We start from the raw sequence: 14484 nt of genomic DNA on the forward strand, positions 1-14484 counted from the left end.
AGGATCACGGCTATGGGGTCATGGTTATGGGGTCACGGCTGTAGGATCACGGCTATGGGGTCCCGGCTATGGGGTCCCGGCTATGGGGTCTCGGCTGTAGGATCACGGCTATGGGGTCCCGGCTATGGGGTCTCGGCTGTAGGATCACGGCTATGGGGTCCCGGCTATGGGGTCTCGGCTGTAGGATCACGGCTATGGGGTCTCGGCTATGGGGTCTCAGCTATGGGGTCTCGGCTGTAGGATCACTGCTATGGGTTCCGCAGGTCCTTGTGTTCCTCGCCTTCTCGTTCTGCGGGCTCTACCTGACGCTGCAGGTGGAGGTGGGCTTGGACCAGGAGCTCTCCATGCCCACGGTGTGTGGGGTCGTGTGGGGTGGGATGGGCACGGCCTCCTCTGGGTCACCAACCCCCGTTTGGGGTCACCTGGGGCCACCAGCCCCCATTTGAGGTCACCAAACCCCCATCTGGGTGCACTTGAGGGTCATTTGGAGACACTTGGGGTCCCCACGTCCCCATTTGGGGTCACATGTCCCCATTTGGGGTCCCCACGCCCCTATTTGGAGACACAAGGTGCCACCATGTCCCCATTTGGGGTCCCCGTGTCCCTGTTTGGAGACTCCTGGGGTCCCCACACCTCTATTTGGGGTCCCCACGCCCCCATTTGGGGTCAACCTGTCCCCATTTGGAGACTCCTGGGGTCCCCACGTCCCCATTTGGGGTCCCCACACCCCCTATTTGGAGACACTTGGGGTCACCATGCCCCTATTTGGGGTCAACCTGTCCCCATTTGGAGACACTTGGGGTCCCCACGTCCCCATTTGGGGTCTCCACGTCCCCATTTGGGGTCCCCATGTCCCTGTTTGGAGACTCCTGGGGCCACCGTGCCCCCATTTGGGGTCAACCTGTCCCCATTTGGACACACTTGGGGTCCCCACACCCCCATTTGGGGTCCCCACGCCCCCATTTGGGGTCCCCAAGCCCCCATTTGGGGTCAACGTGTCCCCATTTGGAGACTCCTGGGGTCCCACGTCCCCATTTGGGGTCCCCACGCCCCCATTTAGAGACACTTGGTGCCACCATGCCCCCATTTGTGGTCCCCATGTCCCCATTTGGGGTCAACCTGTCCCCATTTGGAGACACTTGGGGTCCCCACGCCCCATTTGGGGTCAACCTGTCCCCATTTGGAGACTCCTGGGGTCCCCACGCCCCCATTTGGGGTCAACCTGTCCCATTTGGAGTCCCCATGTCCCCATTTGGGGTCAACCTGTCCCCATTTGGAGACTCCTGGGGCCACCATGTCCCCATTTGGGGTCAACCTGTCCCCATTTGGAGACTCCTGGGGTCCCCACTGTCCCCATTTGGAGACTCCTGGGGCCACCATGTCCCCATTTGGGGTCCCCATGCCCCCATTTGGAGACACTTGGGGTCCCCACGCCCCCATTTGGAGACACTTGGTGCCACCATGTCCCCATTTGGGGTCAACCCAACCGTCCCCATTTGGAGACTCCTGGGGTCCCCACACCCCTATTTGGAGACACTTGGTGCCACCATGTCCCCATTTGGGGTCAACCTGTCCCCATTTGGAGACACTTGGGGTCCCCACGTCCCCATTTGGGGTCCCCATGCCCCCATTTGGGGTCAACTTGTCCCCATTTGGAGACACTTGGGGTCCCCACGCCCCCATTTGGGGTCCCCATGTCCCCATTTGGGGTCAACCTGTCCCCATTTGGAGACACTTGGGGTCCCCACGTCCCCATTTGGGGTCCCCATGCCCCCATTTGGGGTCAACTTGTCCCCATTTGGAGACACTTGGGGTCCCCACGCCCCCATTTGGGGTCAACCTGTCCCCATTTGGAGACTCCTAGGGTCCCCACGTCCCCATTTGGGGTCCCCACACCCCTATTTGGAGACACTTGGGGTCCCCACGCCCCCATTTGGAGACACTTGGGGTCCCCACGCCCCCATTTGGGGTCAACCTGTCCCCATTTGGAGACTCCTAGGGTCCCCACGTCCCCATTTGGGGTCCCCACACCCCTATTTGGAGACACTTGGGGTCCCCACGCCCCCATTTGGAGACACTTGGGGTCTCCACGCCCCCATTTGGGGTCAACCTGTCCCCATTTGGAGACTCCTAGGGTCCCCACGTCCCCATTTGGGGTCCCCCACACCCCTATTTGGAGACACTTGGGGTCCCCACGCCCCCATTTGGAGACACTTGGGGTCTCCACGTCCCCATTTGGGGTCAACCTGTCCCCATTTGGAGACACTTGGAGTCCCCATGTCCCCATTTGGGGTCCCCGTGTCCCCATTTGGAGACACCTGGGGCTACCATGTCCCCATTTGGGGTCCCCACATCCCCATTTGGAGACTCCTGGGGTCCCCACGCCCCCATTTGGGGTCCCCATGTCCCCATTTGGGGTCAACCTGTCCCCATTTGGAGACCCTTGGTGCCACCAGCCCCCCACCCGGAGCCGCTCGGTGCCGATTTGGGGCCGCCCCCAGCCCTGTCCCCCCTCCCGCAGGACTCCTACATGCTGCCCTTCTTCTCGGACATGGCGCAGTACCTGCAGGTCGGCCTCCCCACCTACTTTGTCACCACGGCGGGTTACGATTTCACCACCCCGGAGGGCACCAACGCCATCTGCTCCAGCGCCGGCTGCGACAACGACTCCCTCACCCAGACCATCCAATACGCCACGCAGTTCCCCAACGTGTGAGTGGGGTGGGGGGACGAGCGGCCCTATAGCTGGCCCTACAGCCGGCCCTACAGCCGGCCCTACAGCCGGCCCTACAGCCGGCCCGACAGCCGGCCCTACAGCTGGCCCTACAGCCGGCCCTACAGCCGGCCCTACAGCTGGCCCGACAGCCGGCCCTACAGCTGGCCCTACAGCTGGCCCTACAGCCGGCCCTACAGCCGGCCCTACAGCTGGCCCTACAGCCGGCCCTACAGCTGGCCCTACAGCTGGCCCTACAGCTGGTCCTACAGCCGGCCCGACAGCCGGCCCTACAGCTGGTCCTACAGCCGGCCCTACAGCTGGCCCTACAGCCGGCCCCATGCCGACCCCCATCCGTCCCATCCCCCCCCCAGTTCCCACCTGGCTCACCTTCCCACCATCTGGGGTCACCTGGGGACACTATCACCCATGTGGGGTCACCATCCCCCATTTGGGGTCACCATCCCACCATTTGGGGTCACCTGGGGTCACCATCCCTCATTTGGGGTCACCATCCCCCCATTTGGGGTCACCATTCCCCCATGTGGGCACACCTGGGGTCACCGTCTCCCATTTGGGGTCACCATCTCCTCATGTGGGGTCACTTGGGGACACCATCTCCCGTTTGGGGTCACCATGTCCCCATCTGGAGACTCTTGGGGCCACCGTGTCCCCATTTGGGGCCACTGTTCCCCCATCTGGAGACTCTTGGGGCCACCATCTCCCATCTGGGGCCACCATTCCCCCATGTGGTGACACTTGGGGCCACCATGTCCCCATTTGGGGTCAACATGTCCCCATCCGGAGACTTTTGGGTCCACCATGTCCCCATTTGGGGCCACCATTCCCCCATCTGGAGACACTTGGGGTCACCATGTCCCATTTGGGGCCACCATTCCCCCATCTGGAGACTCTTGGGGCCACCATGTCCCCATTTGGGGTCAACCTTTCCCAATCTGGAGACACTTGGGGCCACCATACCTCCAGACGGGGGCAGTTGGGGCTGATTTGGGGCCACAGCCCATTTGGGGTCACCGTTCCCCCATCTGGTGACACTTGGGGGTCACCATACCTCCAGACGGGGGCAGTGGGGGCTGACTTGGGGTCACCACCCTTCATTTGGGGCCAGCAGTCCCCATTTGGGGTCACCGTTCCCCCATCTGGAGACACTTGGGGCCACCATGTCCCCATTTGGGGTCAACCTGTCCCCATTTGGACACACTTGGGGTCCCCACGCCCCTATTTGGGGTCCCCACACCCCTATTTGGAGACTGACCTGGGGCCACCAGCCCCATTTGAGGTCACCTGTCCCCATTTGGAGACACTTGGGGTCCCCATGCCCCCATTTGGGGTCAACCTGTCCCCATCTGGAGACACTTGGGGCCACCATGTCCCCATTTGGGGCCACCATTCCCCCATGTGGTGACACTTGGGGCCACCATACCTCCAGACGGGGGCAGTGGGGGCTGATTTGGGGCCAGCAGCCCCATTTGGGGTCACCGTGTCCCCATTTGGGGTCACCATTCCCCCATCTGGTGACACTTGGGGCCACCATGTCCCCATTTGGGGCCACCATTCCCCCATCTGGTGACACTTGGGGCTGCCGTACCTCCAGACGGGGGCAGTGGGGGCTGATTTGGGGCCAGCAGCCCCATTTGGGGTCACCATGTCCCCATTTGGGGCCACCATTCCTCCATCTGGTGACTCTTGGGGTCCCCATGCCCCCATTTGGGGCCACCATTCCCCCATGTGGTGACACTTGGGGCCGCCGTACCTCCAGACGGGGGCAGTGGGGGCTGATTTGGGGCCAGCAGCCCCATTTGGGGTCACCGTGTCCCCATTTGGGGCCACCATTCCTCCATATGGTGACTCTTGGGGCCACCATGTCCCCATTTGGGGTCAACCTGTCCCCATTTGGACACACTTGGGGTCCCCACGCCCTATTTGGGGTCCCCACACCCCTATTTGGAGACTCCTGGGGCCACCATGTCCCCATTTGAGGTCAACCTGTCCCCATTTGGAGACACTTGGGGTCCCCATGCCCCCATTTGGGGTCACCATTCCCCCATGTGGTGACACTTGGGGCCGCCATACCTCCAGACGGGGGCAGTGGGTGCTGATTTGGGGCCAGCAGCCCCATTTGGGGTCGCCGTGTCCCCATTTGGGGTCAGCCCTCCCTCCCCCCAGCTCCTACCTGGCCATCCCCGCCACCTCCTGGCTGGACGATTTCCTGGACTGGCTGAACCCCACGGGGCGCTGCTGCCGCATCCAGCGCTATGGGGAGCTGGGCGGGGAGTTCTGCCCCTCCAGCAGCTGTGAGTGGGGCGGGGGGGGGGATAAATGGGGGGATAAGTGGGGTTATGGGGTTATGGGGTGATAAGTGGGGTTGTGGGGTGATAAATGGGGGTGGGGATAAATGGGGTGGGGGGGATAAATGGGGTTATGGGGTGATAAGTGGGGTGGGGGGGATAAATGGGGGTGATAAGTGGGGTTATGGGGTGATAAGTGGGGTGATGGGGTTGTGGGGTGATAAGTGGGGTTATGGGGTGGGGGGGATAAATGGGGTGGGGGGGATAAATGGGGTGATAAGTGGGGTTATGGGGTGGGGGGGATAAATGGGGTGGGGGGGATAAATGGGGGGATAAGTGGGGTTATGGGGTGATAAGTGGGGTTATGGGGTGGGGGGGATAAATGGGGGGATAAGTGGGGTTATGGGGTGATAAATGGGGGGGGATAAATGGGGTGATAAGTGGGGTTATGGGGTGATAAATGGGGTTGGGGGGATAAATGGGGGGATAAGTGGGGTGATGGGGTGATAAGTGGGGTTATGGGGTGGGGGGGATAAATGGGGTGGGGGAGATAAATGGGATAAGTGGGGTGATGGGGTTATGGGGTGATAAGTGGGGTGATGGAGTTGTGGGGTTATGGGGTGATAAATGGGGTGGGGGGGATAAATGGGGTGGGGGGATAAATGGGATAAGTGGGGTTATGGGGTGGGGGGGATAAATGGGGGGGAGAGATAAATGGGGTGATAAGTGGGGTTATGGGGTGATAAGTGGGGTTGTGGGGTGATAAATGGGGGGAGGGATAAATGGGGTGGGGGGGATAAATGGGGAGATAAGTGGGGTTATGGGGTGATAAATGGGGGGGGGATAAATGGGGTGGGGGGGATAAATGGGGGGATAAGTGGGGTTATGGGGTGATAAATGGGTGGTGATAAATGGGGTGATAAGTGGGGTTATGGGGTTATGGGGTGATGAGTGGGGTTATGGGGTGATAAATGGGGTGGGGGGGATAAATGGGGTGATAAGTGGGGTGATGGGGTGATGGGGTGATGAGTGGGGTTGTGGGGTGATAAGTGGGGGGGGGGATAAATGGGGTGGGGGGGATAAATGGGATCAGTGGGGTGATAAGTGGGGTTATGGGGTGATGGGGTGATGAGTGGGGTGGGGGGGGATAAATGGGGGATAAGTGGGGTGATGGGGTTATGGGGTGATAAATGGGGTTATGAGCTGATAAGTGGGGGGGGATAAATGGGGTGGGGGGGATAAATGGGGTTATGGGGTGATAAGTGGGGTGGGGGGGATAAATGGGGGGATAAATGGGATAAGTGGGGTGATGGGGTTATGGGGTGATAAGTGGGGTGATGGGGTTGTGGGGTTATGGGGTGATAAATGGGGTGGGGGGGATAAATGGGGGGATAAGTGGGGTTATGGGGTGATAAATGGGGGGGATAAATGGGGTGATAAGTGGGGTGTATGGGGTGATGGGGTGATGAGTGGGGTTGTGGGGTGATAAGTGGGGGGGGGATAAATGGGGTGGGGGGGATAAATGGGGTTATGGGGTGATAAGTGGGGTTGTGGGGTGATAAGTGGGGTGATGGGGTTGTGGGGTGATAAATGGGGTGGGGGGTGATAAATGGGATAAGTGGGGTGATAAATGGGGTGATGGGGTGATGGGGACACAAATGGGTTCTCGGGTGGTGGGATGGAGGTCATTGGGATCCCATTGGGTGCTCAGGACCTTTGGGGTCCTGCTGGGGTCTCAGAAGGCTCCTATTGGGATTCGTGGTGGATCCCGCTGGGTTCCCATAAGGTTCCCGTTTGGCCCTGTGATGGATCCCATGGGCTCCCATTGGGTTCCCATACAGACCCCATCTACCCACACCCCATAAATCCAAGCCCCATATCCATCCCATACCCCATGTACCCACACCCCATAGCCACACCCTATATACCCACCCCATAGCCATTCCCATACATCCACACCCTATACCTGTACCCCATACCCCACACACCCATATCCCCACCACCCCATACCCCCCCATATCCACCATCCCATATACCCCCATATCCCCCCATATACCTCCCCCATCCCCATACCCAACCCCCCATATCCCCCATATACCCCCACCCCATATCCCCCACTCCCCATACCCCCCACCACCCTACCCCCCACATACCTCACCCCCAATCCCCCCCCATAATCCCCCCCCCATACCCCCTACCCAATACCTCACCCCATCCCCACCCCACAATCACCCCATACCCCCATACCCCTACCCCCCACCCCCTTCCCCCCATCCCCATCCCCCCTCCCACCATACCCCATACCCCCTACCCATCCCACCTACCCTACCATACCCTCACCAACCTCCCAATCCTCACCAATCCCGCCACGCGCTCCGGCTGCCGCGTGTCTGAACGTCACCCGGCGCCCCACAGCCGATGAGTTCCAGCTCTTCCTGCCCTGGTTCCTCCACGACCGCCCCCCTGGAGTGCGCCAAGGGGTAACGGCGCCTACAAACCCACCCACCCCACAAACCCACCCCGCTACAAACCCACCCCACCCACAAACCCACCCCCTACAAACCCACCCCCCTGCAAACCCACCCCCCACAAACCCACCCTGCCCTACAAACCCACCCACCCTACAAACCACCCTGCCCTACAAACCCACCCCACCCCACAAACCCACCACCCTACAAACCCCCCCTACAACCCACCCACCCTACAAACCCACCCCCCCTACAAACCCACCCCATAAACTCCCCCGTCCCCCACAGCGGTCTGGGCGCCTACGACACGGCTCTCAGTCTGGACGACAACGGCACCATCCTGGGTGAGCGGCGCCGCTCTGCGGGGTGCTGCCTTCCCCCATTGAGCCCCTGCCCTACAACTCGTCCTCGATCCCACACAGCCCCCGATCCCATACAGCCTCCAATTTCATACAGCCCCGATCCCACACAGCCCCCGATCCCATGCAGCCCCCTGCCCCAAAAGTTGTCCCAGATCCCATACAGCCCTGATCCCATCCAGCCCCCGCCCCACACGTTGTCCTCGATCCCATACAGCCCCGATCCCATCCAGACCCCAATCCCACAGCCCCCTGCCCCACGCGTCCCTGATCCCATACAGCCCCTGATCCCATCCAGCCCCTGACCCTACAAGTCCCCGTCCCACACAGTGCCCCGATCCCATACAGCCCCGATCCCATACAGCCCCTGATCCCGTACAGCCCCTGCCCCACAAGCTGTCCCCGATCCCTTACAGCCCCGATCCCATCCAGCCCCCGATCCCATACAGCCCCTACCCCACATGTTGTCCCGATCCCATACAGCCCCTGATCCCATCCAGTCCCCGATCCCATACAGCCCTGATCCCATACAGCCCCATCATACAGCCCCCGATCCCATACAGCCCCCGATCCCATACAGCCCCCGATCCCACAAGTTGTCCCCGATCCCATACAGGCCCTGATCCCACACAGCCCCCGATCCCATCCATTGCCCCCGATCCCATACAGCCCCTGATCCCATACAGCCCCCGATCCCATACGTAGCCCCCGATCCCATACAGCCCCTGATCCCATACAGCCCCCGCCCCACACATTGTCCCTGATCCCATCCAGCCCCTGATCCCATACAGCCCCCGATCCCATACAGCCCCCTACCCCACACATTGTCCCCGATCCCATACAGCCCCCGATCCCACCCAGCCCCCGCCCCACACGTTGTCCCTGATCCCATACAGCCCCCGCTCCCACCATCCCCCGCCCCACACGCTGCCCCCATCCTGCAGCCACCCGGTTCATGGCCTACCAGCGCCCGCTCACGGCCTCGCGGGATTTCACTGCCGCGCTCAGAGCCGCCCGCGCGCTGGCTGAGGAAATCACGGCTGTGCTGCGCCGCGTCCCCGGCACCCAGCCCCACTTCCACGTCTTCCCCTACACGTGAGAGCCGGGGGGCTGGGCGGTGGGGGGGGGCGGGGTGTCGTTTGGGGGCCAGGCTGCCCAGTTTGGGGTCACCACCGTGTTGCATTTCCAGTTTGGGGTCATCATGGTGTCCCATGGCCACTTTGGGGTCACAGTGCCCAGTTTGGGGTCATCATGGTGTCCCATGGCCACTTTGGGGTCACAGTGCCCAGTTTGGGGTCATCATGGTGTCCCATGGCCACTTTGGGGTCACAGTGCTCAGTTTGGGGTCATCATGGTGTCCCATGTGTACTTTGGGGTCACAGTGCCCAGTTTGGGGTCACCATGGTGTCCCATGCCCACTTTGGGGTCACAGTGCCCAGTTTGGGGTCACCATCGTGTTGCATTTCCAGTTTGGGGTCACCGTGGTGTCCCATGGCCACTTTGGGGTCAGTGCCAGTTTGGGGTCATCATGGTGCCCATGGCCATTTGGGGGTCATCCATGGTCAAGTCCCATGGCATCTTTGGCGGTCACCATGGAGTCCCATGGCCACTTTGGGTAGTGCCCAGTGTCCCAGTTTGGGGTCATCATGGGTCCCATGTGCCCCTTTGGGGTCACATGGTCCCAGTTTGGGGTCACAGTGCCCAGTTTGGGGTCACCATCGTGTCCCATGGCCACTTTGGGGTCACCATGGCAGTGCCACATCCAGTTTGGGGTCACCATGGTGTCCCATGGCCACTTTGGGGTCACATGCCCAGTTTGGGGTCACCATGGCAGTGCCACATCCAGTTTGGGGTCACCGTGGTGTCCCATGGCCACTTTGGGGTTAGGGTGCCCAGTTTGGGGTCACCATCATGTCCCATGGCCACTTTGGGGTCACCATGGCAGTGCCACATCCAGTTTGGGGTCAGCATGGTGTCCCATGTCCACTTTGGGGTCACAGTGCCCAGTTTGGGGTCAGCATCGTGTCCCCTGCCCACTTTGGGGTCACTGTGGCAGTGCCATATCCAGTTTGGGGTCACCATGGTGTCCCATGTCCACTTTGGGGCCAGGGTGCCCAGTTTGGGGTCACCATCGTGTTCCATGGCCTCTTTGGGGTCACCATGGAGTCCCATTCCCAGTATGGGGTCAAGGTGTCCAGTTTGGGGTCACCACGTGTTGCACTTCCAGTTTGGGGTCACCATGGTGTCCATTGCCCAGTTTGGGGTCACAGTGCCCAGTTTGGGGTCACCATCATGTCCCATGTCCAGTTTGGGGTCACCATGGAGTCCCATGTCCACTTTGGGGTCACAGTGCCCAGTTTGGGGTCACCATGCCAGTGCCATTTCCAGTTTGGGGTCACCGTTGGGTCCCATGTCCACTTTGGGGTCACAGTGCCCAGTTTGGGGTCACCATGGTGTCCTATGCCCAGTTTGGGGTCAGGGTGCCCAGTTTGGGGTCACCATCGTGTCCCATGGCCACTCGGGGGTCCTATGGGGCTCTCTGTGGGGCTCCCTATGGGATTCCCTCTGGGCCTCCCTATGTGCTGCCCTATGGGGCTCCCTGTGGGGCTCCCTATGTGCTGCCCATGTGCTGCCCTATGGGATTCCCTATGGGGCTCCCTATATGCTGCCCTATGTGCTGCCCTCTGGGTCTCCCTATGGGGTTCCCTATGTGCTGCCCTATGTGCTGCCCTATGGGATTCCCTATGGGGCTCCCTGGCTCCCTGTGGGCTCCCTATGGGGTTCCCTCTGGGGCTCCCTATGGGGCTCCCTATGTGCTGCCCTATGGGATTCCCTCTGGGGCTCCCTATGGGATTCCCGATGGGGTTCCCTGTGGGTCTCCCTGTGGGTCTCCCTGTGGGGCTCCCTATGTGCTGCCCTATGGGGCTCCCTATGGGATTTCCTCTGGGTCTCCCTATGGGGTTCCCTATGTGCTGCCCTGTGGGATTCCCTCTGGGGCTCCCTCTGGGTCTCCCTATGTGCTGCCCTATGTGCTGCCCTATGGGGCTCCCTGTGGGGCTCCCTATGTGCTGCCCTATGGGATTCCCTATGTGCTGCCCTATGGGTCTCCCTATGTGCTGCCCTATGGGATTCCCTCTGCCCCCCGCAGCGCCACCTACGTGTACTACGAGCAATACCTGACGGTGGTGGCGGAGGGGCTGCTGACCGTGGCCATGTGCCTGGCGCCCACCTTCCTCGTCTCCTTCCTGCTGCTGGGCCTGGATCTGCGCTCCAGCGTCGCCACCATCATCACCATCGCCATGATCCTGCTGGACACCGTGGGGCTCATGGCCCTGTGGGACGTCCCCTACAACGCCGTGGCCCTCATCAACCTCGTGGCGGTGCGGGCAGGGAGGGGGCGTGGGGTGATGGGGGGGTCTGGGGGTGTGGGGGGTATGGGGTGATGGGGGGTGATGTGGGGGTCTGGAGGCGTGGGGTGATGGGGGGTGATGTGGGGGTCTGGGGGCGTGGGGGTGTGGGGTGATGGGGGTCTGGGGTGTGTGGGAGGCTGGGGACGTTGGGGGTGATGGGGGGTGACGTGGGGTGATGGGGGTGTGGGGGTATGGGGTGATGGGGGAGGATGTGGCGGTCTGGGGGGTGGGGTGATGGGGGGTGATGTGGGGGTGTGAGGTGATGGGGTGGGGTGGGGTGATGTGGGGGTGATGTGGGGGTCTGGGGGCATGGGGTGATGGGGGGTGTGGGGTGATGTGGGGCTGTGGGGTGATGGGGTGATGTGGGGCTCATGGGGTGACATGGGAATATGGAGTACATGGGGTGATGTGGGGTAATGTGGGGCTCGTGGGGTGGCACGGTGATGTGGGGCACAAGGGGATATGGGGTGTATGGGGTGATGTGGGGAAACTCTAGGGTTGGCACTGGGATGTGGGAGGGGGTGGCGCTGGGATTGGGGGCACATGGGGTGACGTGGGGACCTGGGACGTGTGGGGTGGCAGTGGGGGTTGGGGCACATGGGGTGATGCGGGGGTTTGGGGGTCCAGGGGGGTATGTGGGGACCAGGGTGGTGTGGGGTGGCACATGTGGTGGCACTGGGGTTTGGAGTGATGGGGGTGACGTGGAGGTATGGGACTTGTGGGGTGGCAGAGGTGTAGGGGTGATGAGGGTACCTGGGACCCACTGATGTGATGATGTGGGGTGGCACAGGGGTTTGGGGCACTGGAGGTGCTGTGGGGGTATGGGATGTGTGGGGTGGCACATGGGGTGGGTCTGGGATTTGCGGGATCAGGAGGTGATGTGGGGACCTGGGATGTGTGGGGTGGTACGTGGGAACGAGTGATGTGGGGATCTGGGACCCACAGACATGTGCACAGGGGTTTGGGGCACAGGAGGTGACGTGGGGGTGTGGGAGGTGTAGGGTGGCACATGGGGTGGCACTGGGGTCTGGGGCACATGGGGTGATGTGGGGATCTGGGAGGTGTGGGGTGGCATGGGGGATGGGGGCACAGTGGGTGGCATGGGGATCTGGGGTGCATGGGGTGGCACTGGGGTGTGGGGTACAGGGGTTTGGGGCACCATGATGTGACATGGGGACCTGGGACGTGTGGGGTGGCACATGGGAATGGGGATCGTGGGGACCTGGACACGGGCACATGGGGTGGCACATGGATCTGGGGCACCATGAGGTGACGTGGGGACGTGGGTGATGTGGGGTGGCATGTGGGGTGGCACTGGGATCTGGGGCACCATGAGGGGACATGGGGACATGGGATGTGTGGGGCGGCACAGGGTTTTGGGGCACATGGGGACCTGGACACGGGCACATGTGGTGGCACAGGGGATTGGGGCACAGGGGTGTACGTGGGGATCTGGGACTTGCGGGGTGGAACACAGGGTGGCACTGGGATGTGGGACGCACTGGTTGCCACATGGGGTGGCGCTGGGATTTGGGGCACCATGGGGTGACGTGGGGACCTGGGACGTTTGGGGTGGCACAAGGGGTTTGGGGCACAGTGGGTGGCACTGGGATTTGGGGCACCAGGAGGTGACGTGGGGATCTGGGATGTGTGGGGCGGCACAGGGATCTTGGGCGCATGGGTTGGCACAGGGGTTTGGGGCACAGGAGGTGACATGGGGACCTGGGACTTGTGGGGTGGCACATGGGGTGGCAACAGGGGTTTGGGGCACAGTGGGTGGCACTGGGATCTGGGGCACAGGAGGTGATGTGCGGACCAGGGATGTGTGGGGTGGCACATGGGGTGGCACTGGGATCTGGGGCACCAGGAGGTGGGGATGTGTGGGACGTGTGGGGTGGCACTGGGAATGGGACACATGGGGACCTGGACACGGGCACATGGGGTGGCACAGGGATCTGGGGCACCAGGAGGTGATGTGGGGACCTGGGACGTGTGGGGTGGCACATGGGAACGGGGCATGTGGGGACCTGGGACCCACAGACATGGGCACATGGGGTGGCACAGGGTTTAGGGCACAGGAGGTGGCATGGGGACCTGGGACGTGTGGGGTGGCACATGGGGTGGCACATGGGAACGGGGCAATGTGGGTGGCACTGGGATTTGGGGCACAGGAGGTGACGTGGGGACCTGGGACTTGTGGGGTGGCACAGGGGTTTGGAGCACAGGAGGTGACATGGGGACCTGGGACGTGTGGGGTGGCACATGGGGTGGCGCTGGGATCTGGGGCACCAGGAGGTGACGTGGGGACGTGGGACGTGTGGGCACGGTGACACGGGGTGGCACAGGGACGCGCTGGCGGCCACGAGGGGTGGCAGAGGGGCACAGCAACCCTCACGTGTTGTCCCCCCACCCCCCCCCGATGTCCCCGATGTCCCCGATGTCCCCAGGCCGTGGGCATCTCAGTGGAGTTCGTGTCCCACCTGACGGTCGCCTTCGCGCAGAGCCGCCGTCCCACCCGCGTGGAGCGCGCGGCCGAGGCCACCATCAACATGGGCAGCAAGGTGTGGGGCGCGGGGACGCGTGGGTCACCCCAAACCTCGCCCCACGCCTCGCCCCACGCCTCACCCCACGTGTCCCCGATGCCAGGTGGTGGCCGGGGTGGCCATGACCAACCTGCCGGGCGTCGTGGTTTTGGCCTTCGCCAAAGCGCAGCTCATCCAGATCTTCTTCTTCCGTCTCAATTTCATCATCACGCTGGTGGGCCTCGCTCACGGCCTCGTCTTCCTGCCCGTCCTGCTCAGCTACATGGGTGCGGACCCCGGACCCCCCCCCCCGCCCCCCCCCCACCCCAAGGGTCCCCCGTCCCACCATCTGGGGGTGACCCCGTCCCGCTGCGCCCGCAGGTCCCGCACCGCTCAGCTTGGAGGGCACCAAAGATGGCATGGAGGGCATCAAAGATGACGTGGAGGGCACCAGATCCGGTACTGAAGACACCAGATCCGGCACAGGGGGCACTGGATTTGGCACGGGGGGCACCAGGTTTGGCACAGAGGGCACCACAGTTGACGTTGGTGACACCAAACCCGGTGGCACGGAGGGCACCAAGGCCGGCGCGGTGTGGGGCGCAGCCTTCGCCAACCCCAGCTTTGAGGACGCGGCGCAGTGCTGACGCCGCTGCCCCACGGCCCTTTTCTGTGCTGCTGTATTTAAAGAGGTTTTCTCAGA

General features: G+C 62.4%; 1 protein-coding gene across 1 annotated transcript in view; it reads left to right on the forward strand.

The window, feature by feature from the left end:
* Positions 1–14484, forward strand: part of NPC1L1 (NPC1 like intracellular cholesterol transporter 1) — a 36064-nt gene extending 21580 nt beyond the window's left edge. Inside the window, 11 exon segments of the mRNA XM_085242682.1 lie at positions 264–353; positions 2522–2712; positions 4901–5040; positions 7399–7483; positions 7485–7502; positions 7779–7834; positions 8794–8944; positions 10998–11229; positions 13707–13820; positions 13906–14068; positions 14163–14484. Of these exon segments, the coding sequence (XP_085098808.1) occupies positions 264–353; positions 2522–2712; positions 4901–5040; positions 7399–7483; positions 7485–7502; positions 7779–7834; positions 8794–8944; positions 10998–11229; positions 13707–13820; positions 13906–14068; positions 14163–14428 (1506 nt within the window). The 3' untranslated portion in view covers positions 14429–14484.

The sequence above is a fragment of the Meleagris gallopavo genome, chromosome 24 (genome assembly GCF_905368555.1).
Source record: "Meleagris gallopavo chromosome 24, MGAL_WU_HG_1.1, whole genome shotgun sequence".
NCBI classification, from domain to species: domain Eukaryota; kingdom Metazoa; phylum Chordata; class Aves; order Galliformes; family Phasianidae; genus Meleagris; species Meleagris gallopavo.